Here is a 23,636-nt window from a genome sequence, read left to right as displayed (position 1 = left end):
GGGCTTCGCGGGGTCAGCCTGCGGCGTCCGGGCCGGGCCGCACGCCCGCGCGCCGCATTCCAGTAAACCCCCGCGGCAGCAGGTGAGGCGCGGCCGCGCGCCAATCACACCGCCAGCGGGCCCAGCGTCCGCGCTCCGCGCTCTAGGCGGCGGCGAGCTCGAGGAGGAGGATCCCGGCGGCTGCGCGGCGGCGGCGCGGCGCTTTAGCCCTACAGGAGCGACGGCACGGAGGCGGGAACTCCTCCCGCACGGGGGCGCTGCCACCTGCGCGGGGGAGGAGCCAGAAGGGAACCGGGTTTTTCTGCAGCTCGAACGCCCTGGAGTTGGGAGAACCCACGCTGACCATGAAGGGCGGCAAAGGCATTGAGAACCCGGCTTTCGTCGCCTCCAGCCCAGACACCCCGCACCGCTTGTTTGCATCGCCCTCTCACGTCGAGGTCTCGGACTTGTCCACCAATACCCAGAGACAGAATTCGCAGCCACAGGAGCCTCAGAAGCCCCCGAAGTCACCGGAGCCACCCCGGCCTTCGGCGGATCCCCCTGTCTCCCAAGAGCTGTCCGTTCCAGAGCCGCTGAACGAGTTTGAGGAAGGACCCTGTGGGTGTGGGAACTTAAAACCGCGGAGTCTCCAGCGCTGCAACACGCCCCAGGGCTTTCTGCTTTACTACTGCCTTTTGGCCCTCACGCAAGGTAATGGTCAGCGCCCGCCCGAGAGAGGGCAGTGGCCCAGCGAGGGCGCGGACGGGCGCGCCGAGCTGGCGGCGCGGAGAGGGCAGGCGCGCGCCGAGCCCGCATGGTCGGCGCGCGGCGAGGCAGCCCGGCCTGGGGACTTGCAAGCGCTCCCACAGACGTCAGCGGGCTCCGCATTTTAGCTTTGCCTTTGTTGTAGCAACTTTTAAAACTTGCCATTCGAGCTTTTCTCCCTCCCCCCCCCCCGCACCTTTTTTTCCTTTTGTGTTCTACCTCAGTTAGTCGTTTCGATTCCTTAAAGGAAGGTGGAAATTCCTGGAGCCCTCCTTTGGGAACCGTTTACACTGGGGGTATCCAATTCTGTGCTACGGAAGCATATATTTTGCTAAGCTCCTTACTAAAGTTTTTTTTTTTTTTTTTTTACATTGTTCTGGAAGGGAAGGATTAATTTGCAGGTGAGGGTAAGGTAGTTCTCAAAGCAGAAACTTGTGGTTAGGTAGCAGCATTCATGTTTTGTGAGTGTATTTAGTTTGAGTTGTGTGCAGGTACAGGTGGAGCCCAGTAAATGTTAGCAAAGGCTCGAGGCGTTGTTGTTGAAGGGTGAGGCTTTTGAAACGCGGAGGAGTTGTGCAGTATCTGTTTTGTTCCAGGATCTCTTTTAGGGTCTCTTGGGAGTTACTGGTGAAGTCCACGTTTGTACCCTTAGGAGTTTGCGGTCTAAACCTGGTCTGGAGGAGTGAGAGGTAGAGTAGAGGGAGAATGGCTCCCAGGAAAGAAAGCATGGAGAAGGTAAAAGCTGTTGCTGTGTTGCCTAATGCAGGGGGCGAAAGAAAGGGGAAGTTACACTAAGGTGACAGACACATTGAGGAGAGGTGGGCATTAAGACGGAGCATCCTGAAGGAAATGCTGAAGGTTAGTTAGAATTTGATGGTATGTAGATATTTTTTGGTCACTTGAGTCTTACTTTCAGAGTATTTTGTGAAGAGACCATCCAGGGCTGATTGAAAGAAGTGTAATCCAAGAAATATGTTTGAGGAGGGGGATCTTTTTTAAGATTAACAGAAGAGTAAATCTAAATATATTCTTTCTGTTCTTATTCCTGCTCCCCTGTCTGAAAGGAACTCAGCGCCCCTTGCTTTTGCACATTAGGTGTTCAGGAAGTAAGCATTGATTGAAGGTCAACTGCAGCTCTTCTGCCAAAGGTGGTTTTGTGCTAAAAATTTATTTCCATTCCCACCTTTCTTGTCCCCACCCAAGTTAGCCTTCTCTCAGTGTCTTGGTCTTAGTTGTCCAAAATCCATGATCAAACATTTCAGTGCCAAAGGAATGCAAAGTTCAAAGAAGTTGGACACAATTAAAATTTCTTGTTTTATCTTAAAACATATTCTGAAATCTCTGTATTCCAAAACACATACATTTAATGTAAAATGTTGTTTAAAATTATTAGCAAATATTATTGACACTCCTAAAAAGATGTGTCAGGTTTAGCCTAGAGCTACATCTACCCAGAGGTCCCCAATTTGAGAAGCATAATCCTAGATGAAGGTGACCCAATAAATTCTTGTTTCAGTTTAAATCTGAATTATTACCATTTAAGTTTGAATTCTTACCATGTTTCTCGGGCATGATCCCTGGGAGGTCCTTTTCCATGGTATATTAAGAAGTGCTTGGGAAAAACAAAAACAAAAACCCCAAACCCAAAACTTGTCAGGTTAGTTTACTTAACCCAGAGTTTCTCAAAGATAAACAGAGTTTCTCTTAGCACTTAACATCCTAATGTGCCTCCTATTTTCATGTATGTATAATAGAGACATACAGTATACAATATTTCATGAAATTTCCTTTTTTAAAGCAGCATAGAATTCAGAGTGGTATTCATAGGCTTAATGTGCTAAACCTCCAGAAGAGTTTATAAATTTACTTTCTCAGAGAAGTACCAAAAAGACAATGAGTTTTCATGATTGACTTTTAATCAGTATGGCAAGTGTGTTGGGAAGTTGATTTTTTTTTGGGGGGGGAGGTGGAGTTGATTTTTGGATGGGGTAAGTGTCATATTCTCAGATAGATTTGTCTCATAAGCATGTAATTCCTAGGTACGTTAGACACTTTACCTTTAAATTTTAAGAATTGTAAATTATCTTTTGACTTATTAAACTGGCATAAAAGTAAAATCATGTTAGGACTTTTAAAACTTGTTATATCAATTTTCTTGAAATGTATTTCCAGTTAACAGTCTCGATAAAGCAAAATTTAAGGAGGTTGTAGAAATCATGGCTTGTGTGTACTCTGTTAATTAATGAATGAAAACAATTCATGGTATCCTCTTAAGTAAAGGGGGTAACTAGTTAAAAACTGTAATTGGATCAGGTGCTTTTTATTTTCAACTCATACTAATGTTTAGACTCCTGTAAATTTAATCTGTATCTGGACAGAACATTTTTGTTAAGTCAGTCACAATTAAATTTTCAACTTTTCCTTGCTTACCTTATATTCTTCCATCATGGTTGTAATAGACAGATGAAGTGTATATTTTTTGTTTACTTTGCATATGATTTAGAATGCCGGTAGTTGAAATGACTCTTAGTGTTTATTTTTGCTCTAGGACCTTTTAAATTATAACTTTAATGTCTGTAAAAGTGTTAGAGGAAAAGAGGTTTGAGAGCTCAAGTTCACCTTTCATAAGACTAAGTCAAAGATCTCTAGTTACAGATAAGTATGTTTAATAATTAAACAACCTGGGAAGCAATTGGGCATTACTTTAATGACCAATGGAGTTACTTGTATTTTTGTACTCTTCTGAGTGAGGTCCATGAGTATGCTACTCTTGGAATCTTTCTGGCGAACTGACTTCATGAGAATTTACTGCCTGATTTTCTATTTGTCATATAGAGAAAAATGAAGTTAGCTACAATTTAGTATGTGGTAAGCATTGATTTTATTTAACACCTGAAAATTCACAAATGTACCATTTAAAAAGCAAACTGATTTTTAAGGAAGTATGTTTGAGTTGCTAGCTTTGAAACTTTGGGACTTTTAAAATTGCTACATTAAAAAAATATCAAAATAAATGACAAACTTTAGTCATAACCAGATTTTAGTACATTGTGTTAAAAATCATAATCCATATGGTGAAGTTAATAAAAATCATGCTCATACATTTTCTTTTCTCTTTTTTAGGTATTATAGTAAATGGCCTCGTAAATATTAGCATTTCCACTATTGAGAAGCGCTATGAAATGAAGAGTTCTCTGACGGGCCTGATATCATCAAGCTATGATATCTCATTCTGTTTGTTATCTTTATTTGTGTCATTCTTTGGTGAAAGAGGACACAAACCAAGATGGCTTGCATTTGCATCCTTTATGATAGGACTGGGAGCACTTGTATTTTCAATGCCAAAATTTTTTGGTGGAAAATACCAGCTGGGGTCCTTTTTTGAAGGTAAGTTTCTGTTGTGTTTTTGTTTGTTTTAATTTAAGAAGTACTATAACATAAGGCCTTTAATTCTATATTGCAACTCACTTGTACAGGTAAGGTAAGGACTTAGTCTCCTCTACTGTTTACTGCTTTGTTTTGATGTGAATTGTGTGAAGTAGATTACAGAGATTGCATTATTCATTGCTTCAGTTGTTATTCACATTATTAATCCTCTGATACTCATTCTCCAAATTACACACAGTCCTCAAAAAGCAATGATCAATTTTCCTTTGCACTTGTAACCTCATTGGGGTTCTAAGATCTGTAGTTTTCCCCTTTGTGTGTGTGTGTGTGTGTGTGTGTGTGTTTTAAAGATACTATTTATTTGAGAGAGAGAGTGAGAGAGAGAGCACAAAAGGAGGGAGGGTCAGAGGGAGGAGCAGACTCCCTGCTGAGCAGGGAGCACAATGCTAGGATCCCTGGGACTCTGGGATCATGACCTGAGCTGAAGGCAGACACTTAACCAACTGAGCCACCCAGGCACCCCCCAAACCACCACCCCCCCCTTCTGGTTTTATTTGCTGTGCTTACAGCTCTGCACCCTGGACATATTGATTCCTGATTCCTGAGAGAAGAGAGATGAAATTTATAGAACTGAAGCCTTTCCTAAGAACTGAAGCTAGCTGTACTTATGACTGTAGTTTAGAGATTCAGAACTTCATGAGTTATCTAACATGTTGCTCTGGTTAGTTGAAAAAAGTACATTATCCAAAGGCTCAAAAGGAAATTTGACTGTATTTCTACTTTTTTTTTCCTCCCAAAGAATCATTTTCAATGGAAAAACAATTATGGTAGAGCCAGAGGGATATGCTAATGAGGACCTTAACATTTTTATTGTCTTTCCTGGGATTTTTAATAGCAAATGTTGAGAAAAAGAGGGCTATGAAATTAACTTTCAGGAGTTAGGTAAGTGAAGAAAAGGCTTAGGGTAAGAAGAAAGGAGAACTGGGGCCTGCTGCAATATAGGCATTATTTTTAAAAAGTTAAGGCCATTACATTTGTGAGTTTTAATATTGAAAATTAATACTAAAGTGTTAACATTCCTAAGACCAACTTCCAAATTATAGAATGACGACAAATTGGAAAGTATTTTTAACAATTTAACAATAATATTTTTAACAATTATGCATCATGGTTTTAGGAGTATACTTATTAGGTAAGCAGCCTTCATTTTGGAAATAAAAATAGAATATACAAGCATATAGGACCAATAGAGGGTTTTTTTTTTCCCCAAAGATTTTATTTATTTATTTGACAGAAAGAGAGAGACAGCTAGAGAAGGAACCAAGCAGGGGGAGTAGGAGAGGGAGAAGCAGGCTCTCTACTGAGCAAGGGGCCAGATGTGGGGGCTCGATCCCAGGACCCGGGATCATGCCCTGAGCCGAAGGCAGACGCTTAACCAACTGAGCCACCCAGGAGCCCCCAATAGAGGGTGTTTTTAAAGTGTGGTAGAGTTTGGAATAAATGAGATAAGGAAAATATGTTATCAGTGGAAAGATCACTTATATAGATTCTAGTACATTATCTAATATTGGACAAGATTCTGTAAGGCCAATGTCACGTAATTTCACTGGAGGTAGTTTTAGGAACAAGGCACACTAGGCTTTAGTATGATACTTTTGAAATTTTAACAGTAAGGTAAAGTCTAAACCTGAGTCTGTCACACAAGAAACATGATACTGATTCTGTGATAGCAAAAATATTGTGTTTATTGCATTTACGTGGTAATCTTTGTGCTAAATCAGATTCCTCACTCTTCCAGTTGATCAGATGCCCTACTTGTTCTTAAAGTATATGAGCTTCGATAAAATCTCTGACTCTCTAAACTAAAACATAACCCCTGTTCCGGCACCAAAGCCTGATCTCTCTTCAGCAATTTTCTTGGCTTCATCCCTTGCCATACACACTTTGAATTGCAGCTAATCTGAACGATTTATAATTCTCAAGGGGGAATGGCCACAAATTAAGGTGTGTGTGTGTGGGTGGGGGGCAGAGATGAAGCCAAGAAGATTGCTAAAACCAGGTCACATTATGGTGTACTACGTAAGTTTTCACTAAGTTCTTTTTGATATGTCTTATTGATATTTTTTATTATTTTAGTTGAAGTAGATTAGATAGAGGAATTGGCTGATTGTGAGGTTTTTAGTCTAAATTAGACTCATAGTTTATATAATAGCTTATCATTGGCAAATGGAAACAAAAACTCAGGTTGCCCTTATGTTCTGTCATTCATAAAATGAATATTGATACGGATTGTACATGGTGCTGAGATAATAGCAGTGAAACAGTTTCATGCCATCAGGATTTTATGTAGTAGTGGGAAGAAATACAAAGTTGATGAACAAAATAATTGAGGATTAAAGTGAGTGTATGAAGGGAACAAATAGTATGAAGTAATAGTGTATAAAAGAGAAAATATGTGGGCAAACGAAGGCCGTTGTGACAATAACTGGATAATGAGGAGCCAGCTTTGAAAGATGCTTTCCAGGTTGGAGAAATACATGGTAAATGGCCTTGGAGGGGGAAAGAGGTTGGTAGGTTTTAGGAATTGTCACTTTGGCCAGCATGATCAAAGCAAGGGAGAACATGGCATGAGATGAATTGGAGAGACAGGTAGACGCCAACATGAGGCATTTAGATTTTCCTTTAAGTGCAGTGGAAGCCATTAGGAAGTTTTTCCTTTTTTTTTTTTTTTTTTTTTTTAAGATTTTATTTATTTGAAAGAGAGAGAGAGGAGGAAGCACACGAGCAGGGGATGGGGGGTGGTTAGAGGTAGAGGGAGAAGCAGATGCCCCACTGAGCAGGGAGTCCGACTATGCAGGGCTCCATCCTAGGACTCCAAGATCATGACCTGAGCAGAAGGCAGACGCTTAACTGACTGAGCCACCCAAGTGCCCTGAGAAAGTTTTCCAAAGAGACGTGCATGAGCTTTATGTTCTGATATCGTTTTGGCTTCTGTTGCTCTGAAGGACGAGAGTAAATGGGAAAAAATCACCTAGGAGTTTTTTACTATAGTCCAGGTGAGAGATAAAGGTGGTTGGACTGGGTTGGTATCAGGAGAGATCTAAAGGAATGATTGATTCACAATGTATTTTCAAGGAAAAAGAGATAGGACTCTTTGGTAGATTGATTATGAAAGAGGAATGAGTAATGACTCCTTGATACTTGGCTTGACCAACTGGGGCCATTCACTAGAATGTAGAACAGCATTAGGAGTGGAAATAAAGAAATCAGGTTTGGAATTAGTGTGAACTGAATATTATATATCTATCCAGTGTTGTAATATCTATCTTTGAACATACATGTTTATATAAGTGTGCCAGTTAACTCTTTAGTTTTCATTCCTAGAAGTGCTCATATTAGGTTTGAAGGCCTTTCTCATTCTAATTTTTGATAGATAATGCCACACTGACTTTTAGGAAGGGATGTACCAGTTACTCTCCCACACAGTATATGAAAATGCCTAGTTGCTATTTTGAATTTTTGCATTTTTTAGGAATGTGCCTTTGTGGTATGTATGTGTCGTGTTAACAGTATAACCAATACAAAATTTAGGACTAAAACCACATTACATATCTAAAGGAACGGGACCCAGGCATTTAGAAACAGAAGGAATGTTAGAAATCATAAATTCCTTCTTTTACAGTGTAGAACCTTAGGATAAGAGGTGAAGTGACTTCATAGTGATTTCATAGAGAGGTCAGTAACAGCTAAAACTAGTACTAGTTTTTATACTTTGTTTAATGTTTTTAATTTTTTTGTTTATTTCTCATAGGTTTATTAACTATATTGAATAGTTTCAATATTTTTATGAATTTATTTTTTAAGTGTTTACTTATTACATAATTATTTTTATGAATTTAAACCATTTTCTGCAATTTCAAATAGCCAGTTATAATGATCTATACTTCGTTAAAAACATAATAACTTGTCTGTTCAAGTAAGTTAATCCACTTTTGCACATTTTGGACTCTATAACCAAAAAGCTTAATGATTTGTCCAAGTCTAAGGAGAGTATACAAGAAAACTGGAGATCAGTGGGCAAAGAAACAAAAGAGTTGAAAACTCCCTGTAAATAAATTGGAAACAAGGGCATGTACAATCTTGTTAGGTAATATAAGATAAATAACCTAAAGAGCCTAACACTAAGAAATCATTTTATTAATTAAAATTATACATGTAATTTAATTTGAAAATGACATTGAGAGAATTAGCATTTTTCCTTCATGTGCTTTTTTTGTTGTTGTTTTTTGAACTTGAGAAAAGTCAGGGCTCAGTTGGATGAAATCATCTCTATAAGAGGAGATTAAAGTAATATAATGGTAATTAAAGGAAAACAAATGTGAAATATGATAAGCATGTATAATTTCTACCGGTGTTAGAAAAACAAAAGGATGTTAAGAGTTAGCAAAAGGTAGAAAAGTGTGTTTGAAAACAGCTTGAACTTTCTATTCTGTAAAAATTAAAGGTTTGGAAAAGTATTTTTTTAAGGGAAACTTTTATGAAGACCTAAGGGTTAGATGTGATTATCTAACTTTGGAGATAATATTTATCAAAGGGAAGTTTTGATTGTTATTGGATACAAAAAAGGGAAGAATTAAAATTGAGAGAAATGCTTCTCAGGACTAATTTTTATATATGTTAGCCTGAAAATAGAATAGTATTATAAAATATTTTCAAGTAAATAATATTTGATATTTACTTTTGATATATTTTAACTTGTTATAATATATTTTAATTTAACTTTGAAATATTATACAAATATATTAAGTAAATCTTTACCACATAATATTTTGTTTTCCTCCAAGCACTTCTTAATTCCTTGTGGATGAGTGTTAATTTAACGGTGTTAAGGAAAATAATCTTTTTGTCTCTTTGAGAGTTTGGGAGGGGGATCATTAGTAAAAACTTAGAAATTATGGGGAGGTAATTACTAAATCCAGTGAAGCTCTTTTTCTTTATTGACCAATAGTTGGTTAACTTTTCTTAAGTTGTATTATTTTCTTGTTTCTCTTTTCCATTCCTTTCTCAGGAAAAGGTAGCTCTCAACACTTTACATTTACTTCAGCATTAAATTTCTAATGTTTTAGATTGGTATTTCAGGAAGAATTCTGTACCAAAGGACGTTAGTTATGCAAAGTGACTATTTAAAATGTTGAACTAGGAAAATGATTAGCGTGGGACTCAATGTGTGATTTAGTTTTAATTACTGTTTTGTCTTTTATCTTGTATTCATAAGGATTTTTTTAATATGGAATACTTGTCTAGATTGGAGAAGACATAGGGCCAAGGATCTTACAGTTTTACAATTGCTAATTTAATACAGTATACTTTAATTTTGCTGGGCCTCTGAGTGTTCTTTCTTGATATTCCTTCTTCCTTATAAAGAATCAGTTTTATTTTTCTTATATTTCAATTTAATTATAACAAATGAATAAAAAGGAAAGATGATATCTTAGAAGATGTAATGGTGTAATAAAACAAATGATTCAAAAGATTTTTAAATTCAATACATACAATAAAAGATCTAGAACTAAATTTTAGGGATAGTCAGTGCTCCAGATACAACTAGCACAGTTTTTAATATCCAAGGCACTTCAGTCTTCCCTAAACTTCCCAGATAATATGAGTTACCCTGGATGCTTGCTACCGTCACTTAATGCCCTTGGGGATCCTGATTCAGTAAGTCTGGAGTAGGACTCAGGAATTTATATTTTTAAAAACTACCCAGGTTATTTTATCAGTCCATTTGGAGAAACATATGTCCAGTTTGGTGCTTGATTATTTTGTACTGTTTCAGCTGTGGGCACAGAGGTTCTTTTCATTTCAGGATTATTGCTTTATAAATTCCTTTAAAATAGAAGTTTCACAACTGTCATGAAATACTAGATACTTTAATGCAGCCAGTTCTGTTGAAATTCAAATGACCAAACTTCTGAAATAGAGGAAACTAACAGAGAAAATTAAGTAGGAAGGCATGTGTCAATGAGTTGTTAGCACAAACTCATTTCTGCTCACAGCTATAATTTGTAAATAGAGACTTAAAAATGCATGCCCTTGTGCAAAAGAATATAATGTCCCCGCATTTCCCAAAGTATGATCTGCAGAGCACAGTTTCTGAAGATATTAAGAGTATCTTAAAAATAAGTTCCATGGTTCAATGAGTTTGGGAAAATCAAAGGTAAGGGGTGTCTCTGTTGCATCCCTATAAAAGTTAATGCAGTTTTGAATCCTTAGTTAGAGGATGTGGTATGTACCAAAGGACTCCACTGCTTGCCCCTTTACTCGGCTTCTAGGGCTCACTTTATGTTTTCTCCCCCAGATAAGTGTTTTGGTGAACAGGCTTTGGGAATACCTGTTCTATGCTATCTTATGTAATTTTGAAAGCCCTTGTTGAATTTAGCATCTTCATTATGGCCAGCTTTAGAATAGCATGTCATGGATAGTATGTGTTCAAGAAAGGTTTGTTGAGTTGTCAGATACATTAATGAATGAATGGATCCTTTCAGTAGAGGCATATTAGGAGTCTAATGACTTCCTTTCCACAGAAGGCAGTAAGAGCAGTTAATGTCAGATAGAGGCAGTTTGGGATGCTCTGTTCACATTTTCCATAAACTTGGCCTAAAGAGTAATGGGGCGTTTTCTTTCTTTCTTTCTTTTCTTTGAGGGGGGGCACTGAATTGGGCGGAATTGTGTTATCAGAGGCAAAGTATAGATGATCTTTATGTGCAAGATTTGGGATCTGAAAAATTTGCAGTGCGAAAAAGGAAGCTAAAATGAGAAGCATATTCAGAAATAGTAACACAATGTTTTGATATTCTACTTTTGGTTTTTGTCTTAATTACTTGCTAAACTATGGATTTCCCTGTGTAGCTACCATGCTTCTAAGGTGATGCTAAAATGGCAGGATTTTTTCTTGATAGACTATTAGTAGGGATTACCCTTATTTGTTTTCATGTATAAAATAAAAGGAAATGCTCTGATAAGGCGTTCAAGTTGACCATAGGCATAGTTGTCTCTTATTGGTATAATGTATGGGAGGTAATAATTAAGCAATGCTTTTGTCGCTTCCTCAGAAAGGTTGGTAAAAATGTGGTTTGTGGCAAGAAAGAAATGAGGAAATTCTGTTTTCTAAGTCACTGTTCTTAAAAAATGCATGAAGAGCCACTGTGTGTTTTAATGTATTTTTTTCCCTTTATTTTAATAGTATTAGCACATTACATTCAAGGAAAGTATGCAGGAGTATAGCAGGGATATTAGGGTCAGACAAAACTGAATTTAAATTTTGCTCAAACATTGTGTGATAGAGCTATGTGGCCCTGGACAAGCTTCACTATAAATTATGATGATGATAATAACCCCTACCTCATAGGAGACTGTACACGTAAGTGATAAGGCAGTACCTGGTGTAGGTAAGTGCTCATTAAATAGTAGCAATGAATAATGATGCTCATGATAATTAAGTAACAGCTATACTAATGTAAAAAACTACCTTTCTTGGGGCGTCTGGGTGGCTCAGTTGGTTAAGCATATGCCTTCAGTTCAGGTCATGATCCCTGGGGTCCTGGGATCCAGCCTTGAGCCTCGGTCTCTCTGCTCAGTGGGGAGCCTGCTTCTCCCTCTCCCTCCGCAGCTTCCCCTGCTAGTCCTCTCTTTCTCTCTCTCTCAAAAGAAGGAAACAAACAAAACAAATGAAAAACTACCTTTCTTGGTTTGGTTAGTTATGGGCAATGGTAATTACAAAATCATATAAGCAACTAAAAATCTTTCAAAATGGTACATATATTTTTTTTTTCCTTTGGTAGGTGTCACTTGATATTGATGTATCTCAAGTCTGGCTAAACACTTCCAAAATAATATATTAGAGAGGGTTTTAATTAGCTATGTTTCCAGGATTATATTCTTAGGAGATGAGAAGGTAAATTTGTTTGGTATAGCTCAGCTTAAATTGATCCACTCAAAATAGTATACTAAAATATTACCTTTTAAATAGTCAAAGTGCCTATTTAAATATCTTTAATTTTTTTAATCTAATTTTAAACATGATACATCCTTTGCAAGCCATTCAGAAGATAAAACTTAACCAAAACCAAAAAGAAATGGAATAAAAGGAAAAAAATGGTGAATAAATGGAACAAAAAAGGAAGGAAATAAGATATTTTTATAACACAACATAGATTACCCACTGCTAATATTGTTTAGCCTTCTTAATGTATATATACATTTATACATGTATTCACAAATAGTCACACATAATACACACATTTTCATTATAGTCATTAATACACACTCATGCACAATCACATCCACACACTCTTACTAACATTCATACATATTCATACATTTTAAATCACATTGACACATATGTATTCAAAAGTAAATTTTAAGGAAACACATTTTGAATTTCTAGATACCCACTTTTTCTTTAAGAATATATATTGGATATTGTTATATGTTAAAACAGAGTTGTGAATTATTTATACTTTTATATTCATTTTATAGATAACCTTTTTAATGAGCCCTCTTTTGTTGTGTTTTTTATTAATACATTTTTCTGGTTAGAGAAGTTCTGTGGGTCATTGCAGACAATTTGGACAATAGAAAGAAATAGGAAAAGAAAAAAAAATTCATTATTTTTTCTCAAGGAAAACTTTGGGACCATGTTAATGTTTTTAATATGCCTATTTCTAATCAAGTTAGTATTGTGTATAGTTTGCAAACCTTGAGCATTCTTATTCTTGCATAACATTCCACTTTAAATTTTAACCATTCTCATAAAGTTGAATACTTATATTTAAGAAGTTTTCTATTGTAAATTACCTCATGCTAACATTGTTATGTTTAAAGATTTTACTATATTTTGGTAATTATACAGTATTTAACATTTCGGAATTGGATTTTTTCACTCAGGCTAATTCTCTAAAAACTCGTCAGAGTGGTGGTTATCAATTATTCATTCCTTTTTATTGCTAATTACTAAGTAGTTTATGGTATGAATATATCATGCATGGTTTGTATAACCATTCACCTACTAAAGGACATCTGAGATGATCCCTTATTTGGCTGTTACAGATAAAGTTAGGAACATTTGTACAGATTTTTGTGTGAACATAATTCTCATTTCTCTAGGATAGATGCCCAGGAGCAAAACACCTGGGTCATGTGGTAGTTTTATGTTTATTTTTTTGAGAACTGTTTAACTATTTTCCAGAGGGAGTGTACTATTTTATAGCCCACCAGAAAGTATGAGTGATTCCACCCTTGCCATCATCTGGTGCTGTCATTATTTTTTATTTTAGCCATTCTGATAGGTTGTGATGAAATCTCACTGTGGCTTTAACTTGCATTTTCCTAATGGCTGATGATGTTGAGCATCTTTGCTTGTGCTCATTTGCCATCTGTTTATCCTTGGTGTAATGTCTGTTCATGTTTTTTGCCCATTTTCTAACTGGATTGTTTAATTTTTACTGTTGAATTTTGAAAGTTGCTTATGTATTCTAAGTCCTAGATCTTTGTCAGATAAGTGATTTGCAGATGTTTTCACCTGATGTATAGCTTATCTTTTCATACTTTTAACAGGGTTTTTTATAAGAGCAAAAGTTTTTTAATTTTGATGAAATTCAGTTTATCAATTTTGTCTTTTATGGATTATATTTTTGTTGTCAAGTCTAAGAATTCTTTACCTAGTTCTAGATCCTAAAGAGTTTCTAATGTTTTAAAAAAATGTTATTGTTTTCCATTTTTGTGTGTGATACATTTTGAATCTTGACTCTCTTTGTATTCCCATTAGCACTAGCATTCTCTGTGTTTTTCCCTTAATACTCCAAACACATAAGAAATATATTTGTCACAATAATCATACTGGTTGGAAAGGAGAAAATACATAGCAGTCACTAGTTCAGAGAAATCCTGAAATCCCACTGGTAAGATGTTATGCTTGCTCCTTGAGTAAACCTGCTTCTTGGGAGGGGCTCAGTGTTCTCTATTGGTCCTTTTTATTGTCTTTGGCTATATTTGAAGAGGGCAAAAAGAGAATATACTCCTTGGATGGTTGGAATCTGTATCAGCCTGTTTCTTACCTGTAGAAATTTGGGAGCTAAGGGTTATTTTCATACTCATTCAGTCATAATCCCTCTGAGAAGAGGCTGGTGGGTCATTTGGTGGTGCAACTGTTTCAAAAGCCAGTTTGTTATCTCATTGATTCAGGTGTATGTGCCAATAACCATACTCATAGTTTTGTTGTATGTCTTATCTTTCTTAACCTCATGCCTCTCTCTGGACTTAATTAAGCATATCAGACTAATGGGAGAGTCATACTCTTAGGTACTTTCCTCTAAGTCGTATTTTCCAATTAAAAGTATTTGCTTGGTACCATCTTAATCCATTTAATGGTATTAACAATGAGTGTGACCAGAGCCTTGTTTTTAATCCATGACAGAATCTGTTTTAATTGACCTTTGTTGCTCACAAAGGACTTCTGAGTTTTATCTTTTATAGGATTTGGATGAGAAGCAGTTGTCTCTTCCAACTCTAAACTCTAATCATCCTATTCCCTTTCATTCCATCCAGAATACTTGGCACAGATCCACTGACCACCCACAATATCATTACTGTCAGTTATTTGGGTTATTGGAGAAGATCAGAAAGGCAATGACCCATAAGCCTCTGTAGGATGTTAAAATGTGTTACTTAACAAAGAGTTTCAGCACAAACTTGTACCACTGTTTAGCCTATTATCTGGCATAGGGTAGATAGTTTGTAGGTATTTGTTGAATAAGGAGAGGGACACTCTATAATGCACAGATGAGCCTGCCACATGAAAGAGGACAGAAGGGAGGAAGGAACTGTTTCAGAAGTTAATGAATAAACCAACTTACAGGATTTCTTTATTGAAATAATTCTGAGCTTTTTGAGTAATACTAAATTGTTCATGGGGTCCCTGGGAATAATGTGAAAAACATTTCTTTCTTGGGGCGCCTGGGTGGCTCAGTCGTTAAGCGTCTGCCTTCGGCTCAGGTCATGATCTCAGAGTCCTGGGATCGAGCCCCGCTTCGGGCTCCTCGCTCTGCAGGAGGCCTGCTTCTCCCTCTCCCACTCCCCCTGCTTGTGTTCCCTCTCTTGCTGTGTCTATCTCTGTCAAATGAATAAATAAAATCTTTAAAAAAACAAAAAAAACCAAAAAAAACCCATTTCTTTCTTGAAAAATTATCTGTAGCCATCCTATTTTCTTTTTGTAGATTGTATTTCCTATTATCTCCATTTTGTTACCAATCTGGTCATGTTTCCAATTTCAGTTTTGTAAGAGCAATTAATTGCTATAATAAAAAGTATTTTACCTTTTGTCTGAGTTTTTAAGATAGGCTCAGTTGTATTAAGAAGAGGTCATAATAACTAAGTATGAAATAGAAAATATTGGTCCTTTTGTTTTTACTAAATATGACATTTTCTAGGATACAATTTTTGTGACAGAATTCTGGTTACTTCAAACTGAAATATATTCTCTAGTCCTAATGTAGCATTTAAATTTCATTTATTACTGTCCTTAATCTATGATTTCTATCCATTCTTTTTCAGATTAATCTGTTACACTCTGACATTTCCATTTCGTTTTTTTGGCATTTCTTCTTAATTTCTTTTGTTTATTTTTATTACTATAATGCTTAGAACATATAAATTTTGTATTTGTCAGGTTTTAATTTTTATAATATCAATTAGTACTGTTACTACATCAGACTGAATTTTTGAGGAATGTAGGGGTTATAATTTATTCATCATTTTCAGTAGCTAAAATATTAGCTACTCTGTCAAATTTTAATAAATTGAATTAACCAGGGCTTTTTGCTATGAAATTTAATTGATCTTATATTATTTTTTTAAGATTTATTTTATTTATTTTTTAATATTTTTACTTATTTATTTGACAGAGACACAGTGAGAGAGGGACACAAGCAGTGGGGAGTGAGAGAGGGAGAAGCAGGTTTCCTGCTGAGCAGGGAGCCCCATGCGGGGCTTGATCCCAGGACCCCGGGATCATGACCTGAACCAAAGGCAGACACTTACCCAACTGAGCCACCCAGGTGCCCCAAATCTTATATTCTTATTGTAACCCTTGTTTTTTGTAAATTCAAAAAGACCTGTAGGATATAAGTTGTACTGGATATTCTTCATTTGTCCATCCAGATCCTGGGGAGATAGAAACCACATGGCTATGCTAACCTTCAGAGGCAAGGTTGGCTCCATTACACGAATAAGTTTCAGAAACCGAATTGGCATTTTTTTTTTTTTTAAGATTTTATTTATTTATTTGACAGAGAGAGACACAGCGAGAGAGGGAGCACAAGCAGGGGGAGTGGGAGAGGGAGAAGCAGGCTTCCTGCAGAGCAGGGAGCCTGATGCGGGGCTCGATCCCAGGACCCTGGGATCATGACTGGAGCTGAAGGCAGACGCTTAACAACTGAACCACCCAGGCGCCCCTGAATTGACATGTTTAAGTGGGAAAATTCTAAGTCTCATGGGCAGAAACCCAGTCTGAATCAATATTGTAGGGTTTCACAACCCTTTAACCAATCCCAGATCTAAGCTAGTTCACAGATACAGAATTCATTATTGATAGGGAGGCTAGATATCTTTGAAGAGTTTTACAACAAAGCCAGGAGTATGTGATGCTTCTCTTTTCCTAAACCTATCCTAAAACCTTTTATCGAGTGTTGAGGGGGAAGGGTAGTATTCATACTCATTAGAGGTGATTAGATAATGGCTCTGAACTCACCTGATCTCTGGAGTTCTAGAATAGTGCCATGGTCCACTGGTAAGAAAGGGACTTACAGAGGTCCAATAATAGACTTGGCCCCAAACTGCTCTATATCACAGTGAAATACCCATCCTGTAATTTTCCCTAGTCTTAGGATATAGAAAGGGTATAGATATATTAGCTGGTAGAATCTCCACACTGGTTACCTGGCCTGTGGATTGAGAGATATTATTGTAGGAAGAAATAATTAAAAACCCGTGAATGAAATAGTAAACTAGAAGTAATACTGTATTCTTAAGAGGATTATGGAGTTTTGTGATGCCATCAAGATTTGAAAGATACTGGGGTGGTGAGTCCTACTACATTTTCACTTTTTTTTATGTATTTGGTATAAATGAACGAGAAAGTCATGGAAATATGACTTTAGATCATTATAAATATAATCAAAATTATAACTTTATTTTTTATTACTTTATAATCATAAAGTATACATAATACTAATTATAGCCATGTTTCCAGATTTGGTACCTTTTCTGGAGCAAATCAACATAGACCCTGATATCTAATATATAGCTATTGATCTGGCACACGTTTTGTTTCACTTTTCAACTGCAAAGTAATCAAGATGACTTGCTTTTCTGTGGAGGAACAAGAATACACCACCATTGTCTTATATCAGTACTGCATACATCGTCTTGCTCTTTGGTATAATATGGTCTGGAGCAGTGGTTCTCAACTGTGGCCAATTTTCTCTTTCTGGAGACATTTTTTGATTGTTATGACTGGATTGGAGAGTGCTACTGGCACCTACTGGGTAGAGGTCAGGGACACTGGAAGATATCCTACAGGGCCTACAGGAGAGGCCCTGACACAACAAGGATTATCTAGCCCCAGACTGACATTTGTGAAACTCCAGTCTAGAGGTACCATGATTATATTACTATACCACAGAATGTCATGCTGGATTTTATCTTGATGGTATTAAGCTAATTGGACTTGGTTAGTTGAAGTATTTATTTATTTATTTATTTTTAAGGTATTTTAGAAGCCTTAGTAAAGTATATGCACGCTAGAGAAAAACCACAAAAATATCAGGAGCCTACTATAACAGTGTGGCCAAGGCCATGTTACAGTATCCACTTTGCACGTTCCACATTCTGCACTTGAATATCCTTGGTGTATCTTTTGGGATTTGGGAGACCTCACCTACCTCATTTATATACATTAATCTAACATATATATTGGGTAATGCCTAAGATCGCCAGAATTGGGTAGGAACTGAAACAAGGTAAAGTTCTTGCAGCAGGTATAGGCAGTATTTTTGGCAGACAGGCAGGATGTAGGAAGCCTCTGACAAGTCTTCACAGGGAAATCACTGTGAGGACCCCTAGGTTTTTGTAGTAAGACCATGCTTTCTTCTGCTTATAGTATCTTGGTTTGCCACTAGATGTTGGTATATTAGACATAAACACGATTATGATCTGAACTCCCCATGATGAAGTATGTGTTATCTACTGTAACAAATCATAAAATTAGACATGTAAAGCAGTATTTCTTATTAAATGAAATGGTAGATACAAGTAGGTTTGGAAAGCACAAGTAACTATATAGGCAAGCATCTCACATTTGTATGCTGCTTGTTTTTATTGCCTTGTATATGAACTGAAAGGTATTTTTGCAACTTGTTAATGTTCACTTGAGGATATCATATCCTTTGTGGAAGAGGTTCTCAATCAGAAAGAAAAGATGGTCTGTACAGGGAATGTCATTCAGTGTCTTGTGTAATTGTACCATGTAAAGAGTGGCCATAATGACATAAGCATGGATTCGGAAACATGCCTTTCCTTCATCAAGACTGGTCTAGCTACCCTCACTGCAGATGGACTGCTTGATTTACTAACTATAGGGGCCAGTTCTGAGAGCTTCTGATATGCTACCTTTCCCCAGGGCAACCAATATACCCAAAGGCAGTTAAAATATATCTCAACTAGTGGCAAATTATCCTCCTGACTTAAACATATATTCTAGATATGAATTTATTTTCACTGCCCTCCATGTCTCTACCAACACTCAACATTGTTTGACTTCCAGAATGTCTTATTCATTATTATTATATTCTGTACAACATCACTTCTGATCAAGAAACTTATTTGCATCAAGAGAAGTATAGTAACAAAGTCCTGCTCATGAAATTCACCTGTATGTCTTACTCTGTACCCTAAACCCAGAAACCACTGACTTGCAGGAATGGTGTCCATTGTGTTGTAATTTGCAGAATAAAATTTTCTTAGAACATGGTATATGTGTTAAATAAGGCAGAAACAACTCTGTTTTGCTGGATCCTTTATAGCCATAATGGATAGGGTAAGGAGCTTGGAGTGGCAAAGGATTAGTGCCTCGTCCTACTGTATCTAAAAATCCATTTATGGAATTTTTGCTTTCTACCTTGGTCTTGTTGAGTCCTAGTCCCCAAGGGATAAAAACTTTCATCAGATAACACAGTCATTATTCCCTTAAAGTCAAAGCTGAGACTGTACCCTAATTTTATATATTTATATATATATTTTATATATATATTTATAAAAATTTATATATATAATATATATATAAATATTTATCTGTTTATATTAAATAATCAACAGGAAGAGAGGGTGGTCACTGAACTGGCAGAAATGATAGGTCTTAGTTACTCAGGGGAAATTGGGTTGCTTCTATACAGTGTCCCCCCAAAATATATTTTGGACTGAGGGAATTTACTTGGGTGCCTCTTAACACTCCCACAACCAATAATACTTGTTAAAAGGATAACTGTGGCAACCAAACAGAGATAAAACAGCTGAAGACTTGAGAATGCTATGTAAAATTCCAGACCAGTTGAGGTATAGGCAGGAAGTAAAGAGAACACAACCTGGATGATAGGAAAGGAAGTGATGTTTGTCAACTCAGGCTTTCTGACCAGCTTTGGAAGGAAGAACTATAGAACTTGTCAATTGTCCTACTGTTGTTTTCCTCTACCCATTATATGAAGACCACCAGTGATGACCAACCTTTCAGTGTTGGTTTCAGGTGGGATAGTAACTGGATTGACATTACCCCAGAATGACGTTTTGGTCGATAGATTCTTACGGATTTCTTTTGTTGAAGATAATGTTTTTCACCTGGACAAAGATAAAAATGGATGCTTGATACCAAAAAAACCTACAAAAAATGGACAGTGCTGGATATCCTCTGTTTGTCCTTCCAGACCTGTCATTCATTTTATCACCCTGTTTAATAGAATAAGCCCCATGGACTATGTTGTCTTGGCACTTTTGCCACCAGGTTTCTAGTTGGGTTTAGCCAATGGGAGTTTGCATATGGGAAAGAAAGAGGTTGTAGTACCTGTTTCCCTGGTATGTTGCCCATCAGAGTTGGTGCAGAAGTTGCTGTGTGCCTTTACTTATGCTAGAGTTTTTGCAGTGTTTTCGTAACTGCCTAGTGGTACTGGTACTTAAGGTTTGTTCCCTTTAACTCTGTCTTTAAAAAATCCGTATCCATAAAAAATGTTAAATTCCCTCAGTAATCCCTTTTGTCTGTGTTCTACTGCAATCTTATCTGATACATAAAAAATACATATTTTCTAGCATTAGTCTTTTAAAAATATTTCTTTTTTTTTAAGGATTTAATTTATTTGACAGAGAGAGACACAGTGAGAGAGGGAACACAAGCAGGGGGAGTGGGAGAGGGAGAAGCAGGCTCCCCGCGGAGCAGGGAGCCCGATGCAGGGCTTGATCCCAGGACCATGGGATCATGACTGGAGCCGAAGGCAGACGCTTAACCGACTGAGCCACCCAGGTGTCCCTTAAAAAATATTTCAATTTAAAGTTCCTCCTTAAAAAATGACTGTTTTTTTTTTAAGATTTCATTATTTGAGAGAGAGAAAGAGAGTAGGGGTAAGGGCAGAGGGAGAGAATCCCAGGCAGACCCCTGAGCTGAGCACACGGCCAGTGTGGGGTCAATCCCATGACCCCGAGACCAAAACCCAAGCCGAAACCAAGAGTTGGAAGCCCAACCGACTGAGCCACCCAGGCGCCCCACAAATGACTGATGTTTTGAAATGTAGTGCTAATTCTTTATAACAAATTGGGAAACTTTATATATTCTTCTCTATATTGGAATAGTTTAAGTAACACACAGGGTTGATTGTTTTTGATTGAGCTTTGATATAAATTCTCCAGAAAAAAACATTTAGAGGTAGATTTTTGATTCCCATTTCAATTTATTCCAGAATCAGAGATGCATATTTTATATAATTTTATATCATTTTATATATTTTATATAGTTTGACATAATTTATATAATTTTATATAATTTAAAGTCAATATTTTACATAACTTAAATTAAATTTTATATAATTTTATATAACTTATATATTTTAAAGTCAATTTTATATATCTTTATATAATTTTATATAATTTAAATTTTATATAAAGTCAACATTTTTATTTTAAGACATTTTCAAATTTCTTAGTATAAGATTATACATAGAATTTTCTAATGTTTTAAAAGGTTTTATGCATTTGTGGTCATTCTTATGAAATTCATGGTGTGTTGGATTCTACTTTTCTTGTAGTGAGTTATTCAGGGGTTTGTATTTTAGATAAGTAGATTAGCTGTTAGAAATTATATTAAAAGTTTTTGTCTCCTTATTTTATCTTGATAGAAACCCTCATAGATAAGTTGTGAATTTACATCCCAAACTATTTAAGTAACCAATTAATTTTACTTTATGTCACCATTAACCATGTGATCAGTCTGTTAAAAACTTAGGCTCTTTAGTCTCAAGAGATTTTGGAAGTAGTTAATCTAATCCTGATTTCGCTCATCTGTAAAATGTGGAAAGTAATGGTACCTCCTTCATAAGTTGTTTCTGGGGATTAGATAATACATGATAGGGAAGGATCTTGCATAAGATGATCGCTCAGTTAAATATTACTGTTATGGCTATTAACATACATGAGGATCGAATATAAGTAAGGCATGATAAGCAAGAACCCGGTGAGTCATACAGGCAGGTTAAACTCCAGGGTTCATTGTCACTGAATGGAGAAAGATAGTAGTAAATGAAGAAAGCGTTTCCTTTGAGCAACTCAGAGGAAGTGGAAATTGAACTGGACTTGAACAGTGGGTATGATTACAGTAGGAAAAGCATATGGTGTGGTCATTTTAGGCAAGGAATATAATGTTGAATGATTCTTAGTTTTAAGCTTGATGACTAGAAAACAGTTGTTATAAACAGGTATTGGGAAATCAGGCAGACAGAGAAGATGGTTTTTTGAGAATGATGATGAGTTCTGTTTTAGACATTTAAGGTAGAAATTTGGCATTATAAATGTAGTTCTAGAGCATAAATGACTTTGGAAGTTTAAAATTGACATCTGTAGTCATCTTCTCAGTTTCTACATTTGTGATAGTGGATGTTCATTCCAAAGGAGAGAGGTAGTAAGAAAGAAGGTAAATCTTGGCAATAGGAATCATTAAGTGATCACTGATAAAACTAACTCTGTAAGTTTTAAGTCTATCCATACAAGGGTTAAATTGAAAACATTTTAATTACGCAAAGTTCTTTTGTTTTACTTAACCCCTTTGTCATGCTTGAAACTTCAAAAGTGTGTTTTATAAGCACATTCTGTGAGATATTACACATTAATGGAGAAAAAAAAGTAAATTGAAAATATATGTTTTGAAAAACTTTATCATATGACATATAAATGTATGCTTATTACTTTCTAAGAGGAGGGTGTAATAATATAGTATTTCCTTCACAAATCTGACCATAGAAGCCTATGGTTCATGGATATTCTCAGAAGCCCAGGGTTCCATAAAGTATACTTGGGGAAATCTTGCTTTATAACTCTCTAGATGATGGTTCAGCTCATTAAGTTGTAGCTCAAAGATTATGGAGAATACACTGGGGGATTAGAACACTAGGAATCAGATTATTGGGTTATGTTAGAAAAATCTGACTATACATAGCATGTGACTTTGAGATTCAGTTTCCTCATTTAAAAAATGATTAAAGAAAGTTGTTGTAAAGATTAGGTTAGGAAATGTCTGTGAAAGCTTTGACTATCGAGATGCACCATAAAGTATAACAGTATTTGTTTATATAATTTATTCCCCTCCTGAACCATCCAACCCGAGTAAATGAGGATCTATTTCACTTTAGTGAAAGGTTAATGTGTTAGTTTTCAGAAGGTTTTATTCATATTTGTAACTTCAGTGTTTCTCTTTTGGGTATTCATAATTTGCTCATTAACATTTTTGGAATTTCTTATCCATTCTTATTAGTAGTCAGTAGCCTCTGCCCACCTGTGTATTCTGAAGTCATTTAGAAGTGCTTGTAACACTTGATATATATTATACTGCTGGTATTCTCTACAAAGAATATTCTCAGTAGTCCATAGGTCTACGCAATTTGGAGTGTCTTTTTTAATTTTTATTTATTTATTTTTATATATCTTTTAATATGTTATGTTAATCACCATACATTACATCATTAGTTTTTGATGTAGTGTTCCATGATTCATTGTTTGTGGAGTGTCTCTTTAAAGTCCAGTCCAAGTTAGGTGTTGGTGATGACTATTGATGTCATGTGTCTCTGGCACCCAGTTACAGAGATTGAAGTATATAGATTTACATACGTATTTTTAGTTGTTAGGGACATTTTCTTAAATTA

The 23,636-nt window shown here is 36.3% G+C and overlaps 1 protein-coding gene across 1 annotated transcript in view; it reads left to right on the top strand.

Moving 5' to 3' along the window:
- Positions 1 to 209: 209 nt before the first annotated feature.
- The window catches only part of SLCO4C1 (solute carrier organic anion transporter family member 4C1), a 61,494-nt gene continuing 38,067 nt past the window's right edge, over positions 210 to 23,636 (top strand). The window contains exons 1-2 of the mRNA XM_035014960.1: positions 210 to 690; positions 3,868 to 4,131. Coding sequence (XP_034870851.1) covers positions 345 to 690; positions 3,868 to 4,131 — 610 coding nt within the window. The 5' untranslated portion in view covers positions 210 to 344. The remainder of the gene's footprint in view (positions 691 to 3,867; positions 4,132 to 23,636) is intronic.

The sequence above is a fragment of the Mirounga leonina genome, unplaced genomic scaffold (assembly GCF_011800145.1).
Source record: "Mirounga leonina isolate KUSES-001 unplaced genomic scaffold, KU_Mleo_1.0 Mir_168, whole genome shotgun sequence".
Lineage (NCBI taxonomy): Eukaryota > Metazoa > Chordata > Mammalia > Carnivora > Phocidae > Mirounga > Mirounga leonina.
This window is presented reverse-complemented; position numbering and strand designations above follow the sequence as displayed.